The sequence below is a fragment of the Triturus cristatus genome, chromosome 2_1 (genome assembly GCF_964204655.1).
Source record: "Triturus cristatus chromosome 2_1, aTriCri1.1, whole genome shotgun sequence".
NCBI lineage: Eukaryota > Metazoa > Chordata > Amphibia > Caudata > Salamandridae > Triturus > Triturus cristatus.
The window spans coordinates 383,428,622-383,451,892 of record NC_140581.1 but is presented as its reverse complement, the minus strand read 5'-3'; the positions used below and the strand labels follow the sequence as shown (position 1 = coordinate 383,451,892).

The following is a 23,271-nucleotide window of genomic DNA, read 5'->3' as shown; positions in this document are numbered from 1 at the left end:
GTCTCCATGCCACTACAATTGTAATGGTCTGGGATCTCCCCCATAGGGATAAGTGTAATGTTTCCAACTTGCGGAAGTCATGTTTCTTTTGGTCCCTCAGCCCTTGCGGAGTATCTTCAATCATGTGATCTCAGTGTCTTGAAATTAGTTTGCCCACATATTTCAACTAATGTGGGAGCCATTTGGAAGGTAGTCCATGAAGCACTTTTGCGGTAGTTTTGGTAGTCAGTGGGATTGCTTCACTTTTGGACCAATTGATTTTATTTCTGGGAAATATTGCAGAGTTGGCGTTGATATGTGTAATTACTGGTAGGGAAGCACATGAAGTCAGTAAAATATTATTAGTGTATGTCATCATTTTGGATTTCACCGTCATTGTGGAAATATCTTGAACTTCTTTAGATGGTCTGCGGGCTCTAGCACAAGCACTAAAAAGGGCTATAGCGATAAAGGAAAAAAGCGAGGCAATAGAGGGCACCCCTGCCTGGTTCCCCTGTTAATAGGGAATGGTGCAGAAAAGAATATGTTGTGATTGATGCTTGCTGTCAGTTTAGAGTATAACCACTGCACCAATAACATAAAGGCCTTGTCCAGCCCAAATCTTATCCTGGTCTGAAACAGAGCCCCACACCGCCCAACATTTGCCTTTTTGGCTTTGAGGGAGAGAGCCAGTTTGCCATTTACATGGTCTCCTGTGTACTAGAACAAGGGTATCAGCATTCTCATGTGGTTCTGTAGTGAATGATTGTGAATGAACCCCAGTTGGTTTTTGTGAATGAGAATAGGAATGATCCTGTTAAGCGTAGTGGTCGAATGGTTTCATCAAAATTTTAATATGACAGTTAATTAAAGGGATCGGCATATACTTGCCAAACTCATGTAAGTCTCTACCAGGTTTTAGTACTAATGTAACAATGTCTTAATTATATATAGGGCACATAGGTTTTTCTGACATTATTTCCCAAAATACCTTCCCCACAATGGTACTGTCAGGTTTGTGCATACATTCTGATGAGAATCGGTCTTCTTCCAATGATTTCGCAGTGGCTAAGATTCTGATGGCATCCCCTACCTCACCATCCGGTATTTCTTGATCCAGATTATCTGAGTGGCACCTTAACAGACCAATGGATGAAGACGTCTGCCTGAAACCCCTGGCAAAGAGGGACATTGTGCATTTCATTTTAGTACAATTGAAGGTGTTGGCTAACGCCTCGGATACAAATGCGGATAATGGTACAAGCCCTGACGAAAACGCTCCATTGTAGCCAGAGGACCAGTGCCTCCTCCAAAACGTGCCATTCCAGTAGGAAACCTCACCGTGATGATGTATTCACGCTTTTCTATGGAACCTCAGACCACCAGCATAGTGAATCTTATGGAGCAACATATAGATTATTGTAAAGGCCTAATCCTACTGCAGTCCATGTTACAGCAGCATTTAGAAAGCATGGCAGCTTGTGAACTAAACTTCATAAAATGGAGACATCTTATGACTTCTGCAATTATTCCTACTCGACAGATCACCTTAGAAAGTGCATTCCCAGAGACACTGATGTATTGTAATTGTCCCAGTGCCTATAGACCACTCATCAGTGGATGCCTTACTTCAGTAAAGCACGAGCAAAATATTCTGTTTTTTACGATACAAGATAATTGGTATTCACGATTAGGGTTATTTTCATTTTTCATTCTTCATTTTATTTTCTGGTTAAGTAATTTTCAGTAGCTATGAGAGATGTTAATTTTCCTTTTATAACTACCAGCTACGCGCTTCACTCAGAACGTTTTAATACTGAGACCTCAGGCGATTTCCATATGGAATGCACCAGTCTTTAAAATATATGAAATGCGCTATTAGAAGCGTACCTTGGGCTTTCGAGTTGACCCCATCATGCTCTGTACTTTGCATTGAATCCAACCACTTTGGGGCACAATTTGATGATTTGGCTGCCTGAAGCATTTGACATTTGCAGCTCTCTTTCATTACACAAAGACTTTGCAGATAATGACTTCAAATTACAGTACGCTGATCTGTGTAATGCGACAGCAATTCATCTGCGGCTTCCCACTGTATCGTTGTGCTCTACATCGCTATGGCAATCGCCTCATACTTGAGTCAATTTTCTTCAAAATGCTGTGAACCAGAAAGCTGGTATTTCAGTTTGTAATTTATCACTTTTCTGTTCAAAGTGTAGCGCTGTGCAATACCACAGATGATCCGCATAGTACACAATACTTTCAGCTGCGAACAGCACAACTAGGCACTATTCTGCTCAAATAGTCTGTCTTGTATGCACACAACATAACATAATAGCATCCACTGGTGTTTCAACTTTCCTTTATAGGTGTGGTTTTTGACAGTGCACCTGTCAAAATTGTTAATTGCAATAAAATTCATGGAAAACAAGCAAAGGTCAGAGGGACATTCTAGTTAAGCTAAAATGAAAATTAAAACATAATGTTTCAAAGTATCAAACTAATAAAACTACCGAAATTTACCGGCCGTAGTTACCTCAAGTAGTGTAGCTTGTACCCTAAAATAAGAATATCTCGCCCCGCCATGCAAAGGGTTGGCATCAATAATATCATATCTGATGTTGCAGTGATGTTATCAACAATGTCATAGAACATTTCATGAGTGATGTAATATGTGAGGTAATTAGCAGTGCATGGCAAAGTCACGAGTTATAGTTACATTAGGGCACAATTTACACCAAATCACTAAAAAGCTTTCTGGGTCAAGATCTAGCTTTCTGCCAACTTTGGTGCCATTCCTTTCAGCCATTATGACTGTAGCTTATATCTAAATTTCCTATGGAAAATTGCATGCGTAAAACATGCTTTAGGACCCTCTTTTCTCTCAGTCCCCACTTGACGGGTCACCCCGAAACTTTCCAGGAAGGAGCTTTGGTGGATGCGATTATTTGTTGGGAAGTGTCATGAGGATTTTTCATACCATGCCCAAGTCATTAGCAAACCAAAAAATCAATTTCGTATGGAAGCATGAGCTTCACCCAAGCTATAACTATCCATTTGGCGACCGCCTCTGGGTAATACAGAGTGGACTTTGGGTCGGCTTCTTTTAATTGGCTTTCTTTGGCCAGCCACTTTGTCATTTACTTCGGACTCCGCCGATCATGTCTTGGCTCATCCCAGTAGGGTATTCGTCTCTCACCTAAAGTTATTGCCTGTTTGAGTGTATCTGTCCGCCACTACCCAAGTGTTCTCATTGAGGTGCATGAGAGACCGCTTTAGCCCTCTCCTCTGCTGACTCCCTTCCATATGCATCACTCAAGTGTGCTAACACTGCATGCATTAGACACTTTAAGGCCAGGCAGGTTGGCTTTCCCAATGTTTGTCAATTAGGAGCATATTAATATTTGTTGATATACTCTGAAGGTCTAAACGAGGAGAAAATGTATTACATAATGAATTTTTGTTTTCATCATAATTATTAGTTATTGTATTGTTCCGCATAGAATTAACATGTTTCAGTTGACCTCAGAAACCATTTCTTAGAAAAAAAAACAGCCATAGGATAAAACAGAAGATGTGCAAAGACATGGGGGGTAACAAGAGAGAGTATGGACTTGTCATGATCAAGCATGAGGGCGGGAGCAGAACCGAGCAACCTCCGAAAGTGGACAACGCGCATGAACTACATCTCCCAAGAGGCGCAGCGACCACGCGCTCCCCGTGACCGTGAGCGCGGCCGAACATAAAAGCCGACCCGACGCAAGGGGCGGTGCCAATGATTCCAGATTGACCTGTTTCCTGTCAACGGCCCGTTACCCTGCAGCGTCCGCTCCAGACGAGTTATCAGGAATCCCCAGCCCGAGTTTCCATCCTGAAACTCCCCGCATTCCGAGACGTTCTTTCCTCTGCTGCAACTGTCTCAAGTGAGAGGGGTGAGTGACTACGCCTGCAAATCCTCCTAAGCGCCCACGGATTGACCGGGCCAACGCCTCCTGGGTGCGTGCTCCTCCTCCACGATGAGCACAGAGTAGCAGCGCAAACACCTGAGTTTGACCGTACGCTCCTCCGCTCCTCCTCTTCGAGCGTAGAGTAGTAACGTGAACACCGTGCTAAGACCCCTCAGTACTTGGGTGCAGAGAGCCCTCCTAGTCCTCAAACAATATCGAGGCTCCGCGGGAAGGTACCCAAGTTCCTGCCGTTATTTAGTTCTTCATTTTGTGTTCCCCTTCTCACCCTCACGGAACCCGCTGTCACGGCGCTCCTCGGCCCCACGGATACCTGGGCTTGGAGTGGTAGCGCCGCCGGCGGTTTCTGGGAAGCTCAAGATACCCTTCCCTTCCTCACAGAACCCGCTGTCACGGCGCTCCTCGGCCCCACGGATACCTGGGCTTGGAGTAGTAGCGCCACCGGCGGCTTCGGTGAAGCTCAAGAAGCATTGGGCTAACCTTGCAACAGAGCATTGAATCCTAGAGCAAACCCCTGCGTCAGCCCTGGACCACCCCTACGAACGTGAGTCTTCGCACCAGTGCAGTTAACTGGGCAGGGACCACGGCTAGAAAACCGACCTTTGATCAACCCATAAAGGGAAGAAAGAGAGACAGGTAAAGCGGGGAACTCCTTGTTTCGTTTCAGGTATCTCTCCCGGCTGACTCCTCCCTTCCTTCCCTCGCCCACCTGTCTCCTGAGTCCAAGGGTCTTTATACAAATCCGGGCTGGGGACGGATGGGAGGGGGACCCCTCTATAGCATCAGCGTCATCCCGAGGAGAAAACCCAGGGTCCGCCACGACAGGACTGGGATAGAGGCATTCACTCCACAAACCCTGCGTAGGGTTTACTTTACTTCTCACTTTGTTTATGCACTAACAACATGTATAAGCCATATTTTCAATTGCATATAGGAGTGTGGCCAGATTCCTGGCTTTATTAATCATGATAAACTCTTAAGGTGTCGCTGGCCTAGGGTCTTACAGAAGGGTCCTAAACTCCCTCCATGAGTGTAGGATTTTGATGACATTTTTCACATTATCTAATGAAATAATAAAAGAACATACATGAAATGTTCTCATTGTGATTCTGAGAACTGTATAAAGTCTGTACCCCGCAACTGCATGTTGTTTGAAATGTAAATGTATTGTAGGAGAGATGGCCGGCCCAACAGCAGTGTCCTCCTTTCTTTAGGAAACACTCGGTGGAAGAGAGTGTCTGTCAAGTTGATGATTAGGCCAGGTCACTCAAACATCCTGTATCAGATCAGGACCTGCACAGGCTCCTGGTTCCCTAACATTACTCCTGCAATGAACAGGGAGGTTACACCAGCCCCTGCATTACTGCATAGTTCCGATGCCTCACTATCAGCCCCCATTCTATGCCTCCCTCCGCAGGCTGCTACCCCCCCTCTTTATATGCTTAAGCGCTAGCCTGGGCTCACATTCTGTACTCGGGCTCAGCATTGGTTGCCTTTCCCAATTCTTGCACACTACTTCTGCCTTCACATTTCTGCTTTTCTTTAGCTACTTTCTTTTGCGCTTTTAAACATGGACAGACAGGGTGGATGGCAGCAACAAGAGCCCCTTTAATAAAGTGTGTGCAGCTACCCTATGCATGGTAAGGCCCGCCCACCTTCAGGCCTGTCTGGCCAAGGGTGAACCAGAAACTGACAACCAGTGACCTAGCAAGGGTGCCATGGTCCCAGTGCATGCAACAAAAACGGGCCCCACTAGTCCTCTCTTAGGTCTAAAATACAATTATACTGCGCGAAACATGTTGACCCCTTCTAACACATAACACTTTAGATACTCACTACACGGGTTGAGAGCAGTGGGATCTTATTTGTTTGATTTCCCCTCTCAATGTGGCACTATCGTGCGTCTCCATCCCCGTGACTTTTTTACTCTGATCCAGGGAAAACCTCCGAATAAATTGTCTAGGCCCCCTGGGTTATTTTATCTTGCACTCACTATCACTTCCCAACCCACACATCCTCATGCACAAATGCGGCAACTCCTAAAAGATCTCCGCCAGAGAGCCCTTGAATAGGGCCCGTGAGGGACTGCAGCGCCACCCCCACGAGGAGCTTTTGCCCAATGATGATGCTATACACTCGCAAGGGTGTGTGAGGGCACCACGAATTACATATAGGAGTACCCTTTCTCCTCTCTGCACACTCATATATCTTCTGGAGACATCCCATATTGTTTACAACGTACCTGGTTGCTGTAGAATTCCCCTTCCCCTTTGAGGAACTGATACCATCCACATTGGTTATGTAGTGTGTAGATCAGCATTTCTCAAACTGTGGGTCGTAGCCCACTGTGGGTCGCCAGCTGATTTCTGGTAGGTTGCAAAATAGCATTAAATAAAGATATCTTTACATTTTGTATGTATCTTGTCACATTTGCTGTGCTTTAAAGACAGAGGTCAAATGTCAGACTGTCGACTCTTCTGGCAAATCGCTGCTTATTCTTTTAACATGGGGACTGTGTTTACTTTTGTTTCCCTGACTGCAAAGTGAGAGCAACTTTTAATGTGAACTATGTGACGATCTTGCTGGGGTACGTGGAGTGTGAAAGGAAAGACTGTAGAATGTCATTTTTTGTAACACAGCAAAATTTAAATACAGGTAAAAGAATTGTACACATATTGCAGAAAATATCAGCAGTTAGGAAAGCAAAATTGAAACACATTTGTGTATAATTCTGAAGTGCCATGGAAACAGAGATTTTGATAGGATCAAAAGATATCTAGACACTTTTTTTGTTCATGTACAAATGATAAATATTCACTGAAACCTGATTTCCACAATGTATCATTTGTAGTCTATATAGTTTCATCAGTAAAACTGTATTTGCAAGCTGTGTGGCCATTTCCCAAAAAAATGTGCTGTGTGTAAATGACAGTGCACTACCGCACAATGTTTTAGTAATATATTTGCAACATTGTGCTCCACAATGCACCACCAGCTACTACACCCTTACCACTCTCCAGCGTAATACATTTGGAAAAACAACAATTGACGGACAGATTGCAGAACAATGCCGTACATTCACCCCAGTACAGAGATCTGGGCCTGAATCCATTGTTTTTTTGCTCACCATGCCGTTCCAGTTTGGACCCAGCCAGTACATTTGGTACACTTTGTGTGAAGCTAGGATTTTTTCATAATCCTTGTGACTTAAGTGATGTAACATTGATGTCAGCACCCCCACTGTGACAATTGTTCCAGCACAACTGTTGCAAAGGTACTGAACTATGTCCCGAAGTCCAGTTATGAAACAAACCCTTGTAAGTATTCCCAAGTACGACTCCAGGTGAACTTTCCAGTATTTTTTTCCTGTTTTTTTTTTTTTACTTCACAAAGCCAATTTCAACAAGGAATGTGCTCACTATACGTAATCATGGATGGGCCTAACGACCAGAACTACCAACTTTGGATCTGGGGAACCAGGTTTGAGGCCTGGTGTTAGCGCAGGGGAAATCTTTAAATTTACCATGCTTAAATAATATATATTTATTAAAAAAAAATTCAAAATGCATCACTGGGCCTGCTTGAACACAACTGGGTATGAGGCCTTACCCCATACTCTGCTGCAAAGGGATTTTTCAAATCAAATTTGCTGAACTCATGGGTATCAAAACTAAATGTTTTCAGAAACCTATGCAATTTTTGTGAACAGATGTCACAGGCCAGAAACCTGCCCTGAAAAGTGTTCCACAGTGGCGGCTCGCCGAGGGAGTGCGGGACGGTGGGGCGGGGGGTAGTGGACTCTGACATCCGGCGGAACGGAGTAAACTAAGTAAATAAATAGAACCATTTACCTTGTGTGCGCTGCATCGACAAGTCGGCGATGCAGCTCATGCAAGGTAAATTGTTTTATTTATTTAATTTACTTCGTTCTGCCTTATGTCGGAGTCCACTACCCCCCCTTCCCCGCCCCGCTCACCGCCCTGCAGCACTCCCTCGGCGAGCCGCTACTGGTGTTCCAGCTCTCTGTGCAGTGCACAATCTGCCACTTCGATGGGCATATCAATATCTTGGCCACGCCCGATAAAGACATATCAAAAAGCGTGGTGAAGGTGACAACATTTATAAACAATTGCTGTTTGAGATGAACGCAAAAAAATGTAAAGACTATGGGGCAGATTTACAAGCCCATTGCGCCATTTTTGCGTCACTTTTCCCATGTTAAAAGTGACGCAAGGGGCTTGTAAATCTGCCCCTATGTTATTTTGGTAATTCACATCATTTGAAAGAATGCCTAGTAGAACATAAAAAATTACCTCTGCCTGATGTCAGCTAAAGCTAGGTGGGTCGCAGAAGTTTGCCGTTCTAAAAATTGGGTTATCGTTCCTAAAAAGTTTGGGAAGCGACTTCCTTCTGCGCTTGTAAACCAGTGATACTGAGCAGGTTTGTGTTTTTTACAGTGCACTTAACCCCTTGTCGCGTTAGGCTGAGCTGTAAGTAATTGCTGCGGACTCGCCAGGGGACTTGCATTTTCCATCAGGCTCCTTGAGGTGCTCGGGCTGCTCTTCGTCTGACGTCAGAGTTCACCCCGGGAAGCGTTCTGTTTCATTCACAAATGCCGCCTGTGTCGTCTTGGGGATGACAGGAGGCTGTGCTCGTGAGCAGCCCGAGGTGAAGGAAGGCATTGTTCCATCCCTCGCTGTGACCTAATACAGCCTTCCTGACAGGCTCACCTCTACGGAAGCCTCATAGGTGTTTCCTCACATTTGCGCTCTCTTCCTGCCACTGGAGTTGGGAGGATTCGAGGCAACCGCTAGACATCTTCGCTTGGAAACCACGCGCAAGAAACCGAGGCGCTCCGTCAGCAGCCGAGGGTCCCATGTGACCCCGATGGAGAAGCCACTCAGTCTGCTCTTCCTCCCCCGGCGATGCGAGGCTGGGGACGGCAGCGCTGCCGCTTCTTAGCCGCACGCGGCTGGGACAAGCTCAGGAAGAAAGGGGCTCGTCAGTCCGCATAAGTGCTTGGATTTGTAGACAGGACACTAACGCTCCTCGAAGCCCGTCTTCGCGCAGGCAGTGTGTGTTAGAGCCATGCCGGAACCCCTCTGGCACAGTGCGAGCATCCCTGTGCCGTCGGACCTCGACAACGCGCTGTGTCCTCCGTGGAGCGTGTGACATGCGAGCGGCAGGATCCGTGAAACTTTCAGCGCTCAAACCCTGTGGAATTCGATAACAAAATGAGCATTGTTATGAAGCCGAGATCGCGCTCTACTAGCTCCTTGAGGGCGACAGATGGCGCTTGGTAAGTTCCTCTTACATACCTTCAGTTCGTTTTGTGGCTTGCATTATTATTTCTCTCAAGTTGAACAAATAATGGACCCGGGGAACAGCGAGATAAGGCGACGTGCCCAGGATCACACTATTTCGTGAAGCGATGATATTAGGGTGAGAGTTTGGTGCAGCTTTTCAGCGTGAGGCTCTGCCCTCTTTCCATGGCACGGGGTGTTTGTAGCTGCAGTGTGTGCTTTGGCAACGCTTTTTGAGTCTGACGCGTATTGGAATGTACATAAACGACCTAGATACGCATTTGACTCGGAGCAACATCGCTTTTAAAGTCTTGACTTCAAGGACAAAGCGCCTCCCCTGCTATTTTCTTCTCACCTTGACACTACATGGTATACCCGTGTTCTTTGCAATGCCCCCTGCTGATGTAAACCAAGTTGTTCTCAAGTATAAAGCGCTAGATTGTTTGCTACGAGTGCATGGTGTAAAAATACCATATTGTATATGTGCTGCGTTTAACTAACTAATGCAATTTAAATAATGTGATCTGACCAATGTGATCTGACGTGAGGCTTATGAAAGGGTTATTAACGGCAGCCCTGGAAATGTTCTTAGCTGGTTTCTCCTGTGAGCCTATAATTTACTTGTTTTTGCATAGCGCCCTTCTCCCGCTCGGCTGCATCGGAGCACTAATTGCATAGGCGCTTTCCTATGACATTCTTGAGTTGCATAAGTGGTTACGCAATAGCCGCCACTGATGATTGAAGGGGATCGTTGTGAAAGATGAAAAGTCTGCTGTTTTACTGTGGAGTGAGCAGGGTGCAGGGCTGCTTGTCTCTCCCTCAGATGTCTGTCTCTCCCTCAGATGTCTGAGGTCGTAGCTCTTCAATGCATTCCCAGGACGTCTTATCAAGTGTGTCCTTCCACTGAGCCTTTTAATGGCTTTGAAATGTCACGCTAACCTCATTTGGCGCGCATGCGCAGAGCCTACTCGTGGTCGTTGGGATGTGCAGACTTAAGTTCCTCCGCCTGCGGCACCATCTCCCAGGAGCAAACGGCAGCGGCATTCCAGGGCTCTTCCCACAGCAATCCAGATGAGCATTTCCTACAGCGCTGATGAAGAAACAATGCCACTTATCCTGTTTTCCCAAGATGATTGAGGGTAATTATAGCCAGCCAAGGAGAAAGGCTTGTCCAGGGATCCTTATCTTCCGTTTAAGGTTTCAGCCTCCATCGCAGAAACCTCGCTGATGCAGCCTGAAATGCATCCCCAGTGCACAGGTGGCAGCTCGGATCACCCATATTGATTCCCTCGTCACCATGGAGAGCAGAGCACAAAATGGCTGCCCTCTGGTCTACTGAAAAGAGTGGTTGGTGGTTGGGCCTAGAGGGTTTGTTGTCCAAAGTGGAAGCTGCGTCCACCCTTCTGTGTGTCAAAACAGAGGTGATTGGCACAGAAGGGATGCTGGTAATACCTCAGCGGTGGCCTATCAGCATCCGCTGCCCAAGGTGACTCCAGGGGCATCTTTACAATCCAGGGTAGGGGTGTTTGCAGCTATGCTGTTGGGTTATGCTGTTGGGTTATTCTCGCTTCACCGAAAGAGTGCTGCAGGGATAACAGCCAGAAACCAAATGAAAAGCGCTAGTTTGTGGTAGTAAGAACCAACAGAAAGTGCAGAGAATGGCATGTTGATGGCACCCGACTACAACAAGTGAATGTATTCATGAGTTTGGGCTGGATTAACTAACAGAAAAGGCACAACAGACAAAGAAAAGTAACAATGTACTGCTGACTGTGCGGGCCTTTTACCGATGTTCTATCAGTCAATAAGTAGAATCAGTGGTCCGTCCACCCATACGGCACGTGCGGCCTGCGTCACCACGTGTGCTTCCTCAGGTGTGAAGAATCCTGATAAGGTCCAGGATGATATTGGATGTCCTTCCCGCCCCAACGCTGTCAATCGTTAGACTGGCATTAGCTTTGATGGGAACAGCAACAGCTGCTCTCTGGAGTTCTGGGAGGATTGTGGTATCTCGCGCATGCTGCGGGTCCACCTCTTGGGCTATTGGCCATTGCCGATTGGATCAATCTGATGGGACAATATGGTTATCTTGGCGCATGGGCTACGACGAGTAATGCAAACCTGAGGGGGCTGTATGATGCTTGTAGCTCCTGGGCAATACAAATCAATGTAAAGCTGACAGGGCGCTTTGATCATGGACGCACATGGGCAGTGATGATCTAACCTCATGAGGTGAAGAAGTGTTGCACTGTTCGATGATCTGATGCTCTTTGAGGACCTTCAAAATCAATACAGGCTCGCCTATCTCTAACTGCGGCTGTAGCCTTATATTTATTCCTGTTGAGTGACCGGTATAACCCATAGCGTTTCTTGTGAACATTGCATTTCATTTTTTTTATTGTTGCTAGCACTGGGTGGAGAGTGTGTCTGCAGGAAAGAGCCGGGACATGATGTCGGACAGGGCTGTTGCGAGATACTGACACACACATGTTTATGTACAATCTAAACATCGTTTTATTGATTATTGACAAGACAAGCTTCCGAACAAATAGTTTCAACCTTTTATTCCAGACCTGTCTTTGCATCTGAGCACATCTTGCTACCTTAACCTACTCTCCAAACTTGTCAGTCCACAGTTCTAGCAACAGACGTAGTAAAATGGTGCTACCCCCTCTCCCGAACAGGACCCTGACTTCGCACTCCATAATATCTGAGATTTCAAATGTCACTTTTCATTTATGAACAGTTAGAGCTACCTGCAGCAATACATTACCTCTCCCCTTCCTCAGTCCTACTCTGTGTCTAGGAACGCCTGACGTCTCCCATTCCTCAGTCTTACTCTGCGTTCAAGAATACATGGCGCCTCCCCTTCCTCGGTCTTACTCTGCGCTGAGGAACGCCTGACGTCTCCCATTCCTCAGTCTTACTCTGCGTTCAAGAATACATGGCGCCTCCCCTTCCTCGGTCTTACTCTGCGCTGAGGAACGCCTGACGTCTCCCATTCCTCAGTCTTACTCTGCGTTCAAGAATACATGGCGCCTCCCCTTCCTCGGTCTTACTCTGCGCTGAGGAGCCCCTGACATCTCCCATTCCTCAGTCTTGCTCTGCGTTCAAGAATACATGGCGCCTCCCCTTCCTTGGTCTTACTCAGCACTGAGGAACGCCTGACGTCTCCCATTCCTCAGTCTTACTCTGCGTTCAAGAATACATGGTGTCTCCCCTTCCTTGGTCTTACTCAGCACTGATGAACGCATGATGTCTCCCTTTCCTCGACCTTACTCTGCGCTGAGGAACGCCTGACGTCTCCCATTCCTCAGTCTTACTCTGCGTTCAAGAATACATGGCACCTCCCCTTCCTTGGTCTTACTCTCTGCTGAGGAACACCTGACGTCTCCTATTCCTCAGTCTTACTCTGCGTTCAAGAATACATGGCACCTCCCCTTCCTCGGTCTTACTCTGCGCTGAGGAACGCCTGACATCTCCCATTCCCCAGTCTTACTCTGCGTTCAAGAATACATGGCACCTCCCCATCCTCGGTCTTACTCTGCGCTGAGGAACGCCTGATGTCTCCAATTCCTCAGTCTTACTCTGCGTTTAAGAATACATGGCGCCTCCCCTTCCTCGGTCTTACTCTGCGCTGAGGAACGCCTGATGTCTCCCATTCCTCAGTCTTACTCTGCGTTCAAGAATACATGGCGCCTCCCCTTCCTCGGTCTTACTCTGTGCTGAGGAACGCCTGATGTCTCCCATTCCTCAGTCTTACTCTGCGTTCAAGAATACATGGCGCCTCCCCTTCCTCGGTCTTACTCTGCGCTGAGGAGCCCCTGACATCTCCCATTCCTCAGTCTTGCTCTGCGTTCAAGAATACATGGCGCCTCCCCTTCCTTGGTCTTACTCTGCGCTGAGGAGCCCCTGACATCTCCCATTCCTCAGTCTTACTCTGCGTTCAAGAATACATGGCACCTCCCCTTCCTCGGTCTTACTCTGCGCTGAGGAGCCCCTGACATCTCCCATTCCTCAGTCTTGCTCTGCGTTCAAGAATACATGGCGCCTCCCCTTCCTTGGTCTTACTCTGCGCTGAGGAGCCCCTGACATCTCCCATTCCTCAGTCTTACTCTGCGTTCAAGAATACATGGCGCCTCCCCTTCCTTGGTCTTACTCTGCGCTGAGGAGCCCCTGACATCTCCCATTCCTCAATCTTACTCTGCGTTCAAGAATACATGGTGTCTCCCCTTCCTTGGTCTTACTCAGCACTGAGGAACGCATGATGTCTCCCTTTCCTCGACCTTACTCTGCGCTGAGGAACGCCTGACGTCTCCCATTCCTCAGTCTTACTCTGCGTTCAAGAATACATGGCACCTCCCCTTCCTCGGTCTTACTCTGCGCTGAGGAACGCCTGACGTCTCCCATTCCCCAGTCTTACTCTGCGTTCAAGAATACATGGCACCTCCCCATCCTCGGTCTTACTCTGCGCTGAGGAACGCCTGATGTCTCCAATTCCTCAGTCTTACTCTGCGTTTAAGAATACATGGCGCCTCCCCTTCCTCGGTCTTACTCTGCGCTGATGAACGCCTGACGTCTCCCATTCCTCAGTCTTACTCTGCGTTCAAGAATACATGGCACCTCCCCTTCCTGGGTCTTACTCTGCGCTGAGGAACGCCTGACGTCTCTCCTTCCTCAGTCTTACTCTGCGTTCAAGAATACATGGTGTCTCCCCTTCCTCGGTCTTACTCTGCACTGAGGAACGCCTGACGTCTCCCATTCCTCAGTCTTACTCTGCGTTCAAGAATACATGGCGCCTCCCCTTCCTCGGTCTTACTGTGTGCTGAGGAACGCCTGACGTCTCCCATTCCTCAGTCTTACTCTGCGTTTAAGAATACATGGCGCCTCCCCTTCCTCGGTCTTACTCTGCGCTGAGGAACGCCTGACGTCTCCCATTCCTCAGTCTTACTCTGCGTTCAAGAATACATGGCACCTCTCCTTCCTCGGTCTTACTCTGCGCTGAGGAACGCCTGACGTCTCTCCTTCCTCAGTCTTACTCTGCGTTCAAGAATACATGGTGTCTCCCCTTCCTCGGTCTTACTCTGCACTCTGAAACACTGTGCTTTCTCAATAACGCTCTCATCATGTAGGCGAGGCAAGTCATCTAAGTTTAATGTTGTTTCTTTCTACAGCTTATATCCTCCGATTGCTTGCTATCTCAGAAAGACTTCATTCACTATACTCCTAAAACCCTGCATATATATTTGACCTTGATGTACTTGCGCTTCATTCCTCTCCTTTCTTTCATCAGTGACCTTCTTCTTACTGTCCATCCTCTGCATGTCTTCCATTACTGAGTGTAACCTCCTATCAGTCTCATGCTTGCCTTAATCCTTCATATTGTTATTCTGAACTCCGCTGATACCTCATTTCATAGGTCACAACCTCTCCTGTTTAAAACCCTACCCCTGTAAACGAACATTAACTAACCTTCCCCCGCTCCCCTATCTATCTTACCATCCAGTCACCTGCAAGCACACAGCCCCCAGTAATGATCACACCTAACTAGTATAGTATGATATATCACAAAGTAACTGGAGTAAATGCATGCAATTTATTTAAGAGCACATGACTAATCGCAATAACCAACAATAAGCAATAGATTAACCTATAACCCCAGCTGTATTATTATTATTAGATCTATCAGCAGCCTTCGATACCGTCTCACCATCATTTACTTCGAAGCCTGCATGAAATAGTTTACATTCAGCCACCTTGCATCGGTTCCATTTCTTTTTAAGTAATAGAATGCAATCAGTGCAGTTGCCCCCTTTTAAATCTACCCCCAAAGATCGGCATTGAGGAGTTCCCTGGGCTTTTTTAAGCCCCACTTTGTTTAATATTTATTTGGCTCCCCTGGCCAATATTGTGGAAAAAAAGAGGATTTGAGATCATCATGTATGCCGATGACAATCGACAAACTATTTCTATTGATAAGTGTGATGAAATAAGGGATCATTTAGTTAAGTGTCTTTCTGAGGGGGCAGAGTGGCTGCATCTCTGCTGCCGGAAACTAAATGCAGATAAATCAGATATTTTGTTGTTCGGAGGTGCTGAAAAATTCTGAAATGAGTCCTGGTGGCCAGCTATGCTAGGCCCCGCATCTACACTAAACAAGCATTGGCATAGCCAATAGGTCTCGCCTTTGGGACCTTATAAGTGTTTAGCCATGCAACAGTTGCATAACTAAATACTTATAAGGTCCCTAAAGCGAGACCTATTGGCTATGCAAAGCGGCCGTGCGGCCGCGAATGTGAAAGTAATCGCGGTAAAGCGCGGCGCGCGCCGCCCGCCCACATGCACTGTAGCTCTAGGCTGGCCTGGTAGCACTTTTTGGAGCCCTCTCAATAAGTCTCGCCAGACCAGCGCATGCGCTGGGTCAGGCGAGACCTAAAAAGGGGTTTAGAATGTGGGCTTTCTCATTGAGAATACTCTGTCCCTGCAAGATCAAGTAACTACGGTTCCAGGGACCTGTTTCGAACTGCTAAGTATCCTCCAGAAGTTATTCTGATGGATTCCTGTAGCTTGAAGAAGGAACCTAATCTATGAGTAGGATTGACGGTGGAAATGCATTATATGTTGTCATGGCCGATTATTTGTCCTTAATGCTTTAAACTGTGCAAAATATAGCTGTCAAACTTATTTGCAACACAAGTAAATGGAGCTCCGCATATGCTTGCCTTGACCAGCTGCATTGGCTACCAGTCCGCAAATGAGCCATCTTTAAGTTACTGTGCCAGACGCACAGAGCACTTTATGGCAACGGCCCCAGGCTATTTCTAAATAAAGTTTACAAGCCTACTCGGAATCTTAGATCAGTCAGTAAAGGCATTGATTTCCTGTAAAAGAATTAAGAAATCCCAGTTGGGTGGACGCTCTCACCGTCTTTCCTCTGGATCTACGCACTGTGTCGGATTTGCTGACTTTCAGCAAAAAGTTGAAGACGTGGCTGTCTCCACTTCAGGCTGTTAATCACAACCAGTCATTGACTCAGTCCAGTGCCGGGATATCCCTCTGGAGATGAGTTGGGCGCTTCACAAGTATCAAAGGCAAATACAATGCTTGGGTGGCGGAGTAGCGTGTTACTCGCCGTAAAGAGCTTCGTCGCCTCGTCAGGAGTAGTAAGCGCTATATAAATACAATCACACGTGCAAGGTTTCCTTCTCCTCACTCTGCCCTCCAGAATACCGGTGCTCCTATCCTGTGAGTTTCATTGTGCAGTGTGCACTCAGGATTACTGCAGGTGACTCCCTCCCAGAACCTCACTCTGCAACCAGAAACTCTATTTTCCCCACTGAGCACCTCTCTCTATTGTGGGATTTCACGATGCATTTATCTCCAGCGCCTTCAAGCCTTATTCTGCACACAGGGGTATTTGGGGTTTCTCTGAGGCAGGGCTCGCTCATGGGTTTTCAGCATTTCTTCAGGCATCCCTCTGCCAGCCTCTCTTCCACAGAGTGCCTGGACCCCTCCCTCTGGATCCATGCAGTGAGGGCTAATGAGGCTGGGACTTCCCCCTGCTCAGCCCAGCATGACCAGCTGTTCTTCCCAAGATGCTCACCTGTGCTGGTTCTGGAGGCTGTGAGTGGCTGCAGCCCTCCCTGTGCCTGCCTTGCCCCTGTGCTCGTCAGCAGTCTCTGCCCTCTGGGCACCTGCTCCTTACTAGGTGGACTGGCTAACATTGACCTCAGGTCACTGTGATCAGCGTCCCTGCAGGCGCAGCCTCTTTCCCGCTCCCCGACTAGTAAGGGAATGCCACTAAAATACAAGACTCCCTTCTCGTGCTGGGGCGCTCTCAAGGGAACATCGCCAATGGACTAGATTTCTTGCCGGGATTTCTCTTTTCTCGTCTGTGGTTCTCATCTACACTTCTTTGTGGTTTATACTTGTTTAGTGAATCTGATTTCCGCTGCTTTGTTCTGTCTTCACGCCTCAAAGGCATGAACGGGAGTTGGCGCCATTTTTAGTACAAGAAAGGTAGCGCATGGTTCCAGAACACCGGCTCGGGGTCAGGCTGTGCGGTGTTTTGACCCGAGTACCGACGGGGATGACGGGAGTATTTTCTTTACCCCATAAGAATAAACATCTGGAACATCATACAATAAAAAGCAGAGTGTCGGTGCATTCAGGCAGCTAAGCTTTCAGAGTTGAAGTGCAGTATTTCAGTTACATGTTGTCCGTATATAAGTTAAACATACCTGTGCGCTTCTTTGAGTGTACAGATCCGCATAGTAGAGCTTGTGGAGTATAACTGTAGAAGTGTCTTTGTTCTGAGGAGTGTGGACTTTCCTATGCAGATGGTTATCTTCATGTTGATTGGCTGCCTGACTCTGAAGGGTTCCTGGCCCTCGCACAGATGGCTGCTGCTGATTGCTTTGTAGCCACGCGCCTTTGACTTAAGACATTGATTGGCAGAAGCAGCTGGTGCTGGTATGAAGGTGTCCGTGAAGTCTGAGATAACCGGAAGCGAGCAATGGAGGATCCGGAAGTGATTAACAGTAGTGGATTCTTAGCGGTCACAAAGAGGGGCCTAGCATGGATGCTCTGTGTAGGTGAAGCTACTTCTGAACTGATATTAAACGGGTTCTGGATGTTGAAGGGAGGGCTGCAGTTGTGTGCATAAAGCATGGTTTCGGTTTCACGTGGTGCATGGCTGGGCAAGCAGTGGAGGTCAGAAGGAAACATATAAGGTGGTAATAAAATGTGTGCTGGTGTGTGTGGGTGCCCGCGCTGGTGTTTGTCTATTTGTGTATGTGCTGGTGTGTGTGTGTGTGATGGTGTGTCTGTCTGTGTGTCCACTTGTTCATCTCAGCAATATATTAGACTATGATGCCAACAACTGTGCCTCACATTCAGGTGTGACCACCTCTCTTGCAGCACCTGAAGTGTACGTGCATGCATTTGTGTGTGTGTGCGCTGGTTTGCGCTGGTGTCTGAGTGTGTGTGCATGCGCTTGTCTCTGTATGTGTGTGTGCATGCACTGGTGTGTGTTTGGTTGTGTTTGTACATGTGCATGGTGGTGTGTCTGTGCGGTGGTGTGTGTATTCGTGCACTGGTGTGCGTGAGGGTGTGTCTAAGTGTGTGTGTTTGTTCATCTCGCCAGTAAAACAGACTATACAATGCCGGCAACTGTGCTTCACATTCAGATGGTGTGACCACCTCTCATGCAGGACCTGAAGTGTGTGTTTGTGTGTTTGCTGGTGACGGTATGTGTGTGATTTTTGTGTGAGTGTGCGCAGTGGCGTGTGTGTGTGTGCGCGCGCTGGTGTGTGTTTGCCGCTGTGTGTGTGTGTTTGTTCATCTCTGCAGTATAACAGACTATGCAGTGCCAACAACCTTGTCTCCCATTCAGAAGGTGAGACCCCCTCTCGTGCAGTGCCTGAAGTGTGTGTTTGTGTGTGTGCTGGTGACTGTAAGTGTGTGATTTTTGTGTGTGTGTGCACGCGCTAGTGTGTGTTTGCTGCTGTGTGTGTGTGTGTGTTTGTTCATCTCTGCAGTATAACAGACTATGCAGTGCCAACAACCTTGTCTCCCATTCAGAAGGTGAGACCCCCTCTCGTGCAGTGCCTGAAGTGTGTGTTTGTGTGTGTGCTGGTGACTGTATGTGTGTGATTTTTGTGTGTGCGCGCATGCTGGTGTGTGTTTGCTGCTGTGTGTGTGTGTTTGTTCATCTCTGCAGTATAACAGACTATACAGTGCCAACTATCCTGCCTCCCATTCAGAAGGTGAGACCCTTTCCCTCTCGTGCAGTGCCTGAAGTGTGTTGTTGTGTGTGTGCTGGTGACTGTAAGTGTGTGATTTTTGTGTGAGTGTGCGCAGTGGCGTGTGTGCGCGCGCGCTGGTGTGTGTTTGCTGCTGTGTGTGTTTGTTCATCTCTGCAGTATAACAGACTATGCAGTGCCAACAACCATGTCTCCCATTCAGAAGGTCAGACCCCCCTCTCGTGCAGTGCCTGAAGTGTGTGTTTGTGTGTGTGCTGGTGACTGTATGTGTGTGATTTTTGTGTGTGCCCGCGCTAGTGTGTGTTTTCTGCTGTGTGTGTGTTTATTCATCTCTGCAGTATAACAGACTATGCAGTGCCAACAACCCTGCCTCCCACTCAGAAGGTCAGACCCCCTCTCCTGCAGTGCCTGAAGTGTGTTTGTGTGTGTGCTGGTGACTGTATGTGTGTGATTTTTGTGTGTGCCCGCGCTAGTGTGTGTTTGCTGCTGTGTGTGTGTTTATTCATCTCTGCAGTATAACAGACTATGCAGTGCCAACAACCCTGTCTCCCATTCAGAAGAGGAGACCCCTCTCGTGCAGTGCCTGAAGTGTGTGTGTGTGTGCTGGTGACTGTATGTGTGTGATTTTTGTGTGTGTGCGCATGCTGGTGTGTGTTTGCTGCTGTTTGTGTGTGTTTGTTCATCTCTGCAGTATAACATACTATGCAGTGCCAACAACCCTGTCTCCCATTCAGAAGAGGAGACCCCTCTCGTGCAGTGCCTGAAGTGTGTGTGTGTGTGTGTGTGTGTGTGCTGGTGACTGTATGTGTGTGATTTTTGTGTGTGTGCATGCGCCAGTGTGTGTGTGTGTTTGTTCATCTCTGCAGTATAACAGACAATGCAGTGCCAACAACCCTGTCTCCTATTCAGAAGAGGAGACCCCTTTCGTGCAGTGCCTGAAGTGTGTGTGTGTGTGCTGGTGACTGTATGTGTGTGATTTTTGTGTGTGTGCACACGCAGTGGTCTGTGTGTGTGTGCGCGCGCTGGTGTGTGTTTGCTGCTGTGTATGTTTTTTGTTCATCTCTGCAGTATAACAGACTATGCAGTGCCAACAACCCTGCCTCCCATTCAGAAGGGAAGACCCCCTCTCGTGCAGTGCCTGCAGTCGCTGCCTCTGGTACGCCTCTTGTGGTTGTTGTGTTGATGGTCCAAAGCAACGTCACAGCCGCAGTGGCCGGATGGAGCTGGCAGGCTGGAGGTGATAACTGTACCATCATATCCTTCCTCATGATTCCATTCTCCTCTGCTTTTCTCAAACAAAAGTTCCTCCAAACACCTGTTTGCGAGTATCGGGTGCTCTATGAGCTGAGCATAGCCGGCCCAGCTCCGGTGTGACGGGGCTCGATATACGGGGCAGAGAGGGGGTGGTTTTATTGCTGCTGCTGGTTTCCTTGCCACTGTCTTTCTTTAGTGACTTTGCTCACGCCTGACGCAGGGTGCCAACAGCCAATCAGATTTACAACAAAGCAGCACAAGGTCTTGCTTAAGAGACAACCCATGATGAAGTAAATACAGAAAACAGGAAACGTGTCTTCCTAATATTATTTCGAGTGTGCGAGGTGACCCTCGATATACTTTGATTCGAGACATGGACCTAACCTTGGAAAACATAAATATCGTCACTAGTGTTTGGCTCTGGCTAGCACAAATCAAGAGCATTTATTTAGCATAACTTTAATTCTAGACAAAATAGTACATTCACCCGGCAGGAAAAGCAGCTATTGCCACGCTGAGAGAGGCATGGGAAAAGGAAAGAGCTCCTGAGTGTGGGTTCAGGAAAAATGCTTTGTTTGCCACAGAACGTTTCCAAAACAAAGTGCCGGGAAAGATAGCACGTTATTGCAGTGTCTCTTGCAGACAGACTCCCTGAGCTACTGGGGTGGAGGTGCGCCCAAACAAGGGCAGTGATATGACCGTTTCCTGGTAAAATAACAATAATACCGCACAAGGAATCACCAATACTGTGACACTCCAGTTTCTTGCATGAATGTGTTCTCACTGGGTCTGACGTAGCCAAGACCTTTTCACTATACTAAAATTGTATGCATCATATACTTACTTATAGGGACTTTCAACCAGCCGTCTTCATCCATTAGTCTGTCCCTCTACAACATACAGCTTGGGGCAGAGGGTGGGTCCGCTTCCGTCATTGGCTAGCATCACTGTTGGTGACAGCATTCGACCCTTTCACAAGGAGCACATCCACACACAAAGTAGTTCTCTTGAGTGTCATAGACTACAATTTCGATGTGTGCTTTTTGAGAGCAAAAATAGATTTTTGCTTAAAGCCAGTGTTATTTTTTAGATTGACAAGAGTCCGACAGCTTTACCAGTATTACATTTTTGCAAAAATGTATTACAAAAAAAGCATCGATGAAGCGAAAATGCTGGCAGCCTATACTAGACCAATTGCCTTCACTAATGTTTTTTTTCTTTTTATTAAATGGAATCAATACCGTCTCTTTTCTGGACTGTATTAATATGTTAAATGAAACTAAACTAGAACACTTATTTTTCCAGCACTGATAAGATCGAGTGCGCAGTTTTTGCTTTGATAACTCTACAGCAGAAGTCATAATATGTGTGTTGATAAGCTGTAGGCATTGTCCCAGCGGTTCCCACAGTTTACATATTCCAGTGCACCTCTGAAGGAAGCCGGACCCTGGGGGCAGTTTCTAGCAGAAGCAAATATGAGGGCATGTATGTGCTCAGCTTCCAATGCAGTGCTTTCCACTTCTCGAATGGATGAATGTCAATTCGAGGCAGCCAAGGGCAGCAGCTACTGCCCCTGGCTGGTCTTAGGCATCCCGACGCGCAAAATATTTTTGGGGGGTTTACCTTCTAGCACAAAGATTGTTTTGCACAGGGCCGGACTGACTACCGGGCGTTTTGGAATGCTGCTGGGCTGGGGGCTGATTTCGTTGATGGGGACCTGCGTGTACTGAACGAAATTCGTTTTGCTTTAATTATTTCGAAGTACACGCAGATCTCCATGAACGAAATCAGCCCCCATCGCAGTGAAATCAGCCCCCTGCAATGCAGAATTCCAAAACGCCCGGTAGTCAGACCGGCCCTGTTTTTGCACTAAAAAATGTTGCCTCAAAGTATTGCAAACCAGCGCATTACTCTGCATTTAGGACATTTCCATGCAACCACCCATGGTTTTTGATGCAAAACACTATCTACTAACAATATTACACAGGGTATTGCACCAAAAACGAATGCCACTTAAAAGCAGGCTTTAAAAGGAGAAATGCTTTTATTTCTCCTAAATGTGCAGACTTGGCATGTGTACTGCAACTTTGAGTGCTGCGTTGTTTTCTTTGGCATGTTTCAAAATCTGGGCCTAAGTGTCTCGTTGATTTTCTGTACTTCTTTCCACACCTGGCCATTGCATTAGCCACACTGCATCAAATAGGAGACTGTTGAGGGCCTTAAGATGCAACAAGTGGTCCAACCCAGGGGTAAAATAGTGGTTGATGTCCCTTTTACTACCCCAGCCATTTTAGTGAATCACCGTCCATGACTGTGTAATCCATTTATTGAGACCTAGGCGAAGTAGGATGTGTTCTCCACTTTACGTGTAAAATTTAGTATTGAGGGCCGATCTTTTGGGCACAGTTTCTAACATAGCACTTCCTTGTGAAGAAGACAGTTTTGTCTCCTCAAAATAGAACTGACATAGAGACACTTCCCTTCAAATACTGCAAAGGCAGTGTGCGAGGTATCCACATTCAGTAATCAAGACATGAACTGAGAGGTCCGCAGGATAACAGAGTGAGGTAAGCACTCACTGCTGACATCTGCTGTCATGAGATTTTAGATCCTGACCAGATCAACTCAATCTTTCATTCTTCTGAGGCTAGTAAATTGGTGCCCTTGAATTTAGTAATAATAACTAGGGAGTTGGAGAAATTGCAAAGTTCATGACCTCACAACTACACATTTATTGAAACTGTCAGTTATTTAGGATTAAAAGTGTCCCTATACTACAGTGGGGATTTCTCTCCTGCCGTGCAGAGGCAGGAGCATTAGGCGCATACATTTTTTACTTTCCGCGCCATCTCTTTCTCCCTTCGCAGATCCCCTGGGAAAGGAGATGACGCAAACCAGTGGCAGCCATTGTGTTCCGCCTCTATAGCTCAGATGACAGCAGGGTGCCACAGATCCCCACAGCCTGATGTCCAATCCCTGTTGAGAGCACCATCTGGCTGTAGGTAT

At 47.1% G+C, this 23,271-nt stretch overlaps 1 protein-coding gene across 3 annotated transcripts in view; it reads left to right on the top strand.

The window, feature by feature from the left end:
- The window catches only part of LOC146865348 (3',5'-cyclic-AMP phosphodiesterase 4D), a 1,349,871-nt gene that overhangs the window by 745,365 nt on the left and 581,235 nt on the right, over positions 1-23,271 (top strand). The window contains exon 1 of one of the 3 annotated variants that reach the window (XM_085631466.1): positions 8,732-9,243. The exons of the other annotated variants lie outside the window; for them this stretch is intronic. Coding sequence (XP_085487592.1) covers positions 9,179-9,243 — 65 coding nt within the window. The 5' untranslated portion in view covers positions 8,732-9,178. Of the gene's footprint in view, positions 1-8,731; positions 9,244-23,271 lie in introns of those variants that run through there. 3 annotated transcript variants of the gene reach the window in all.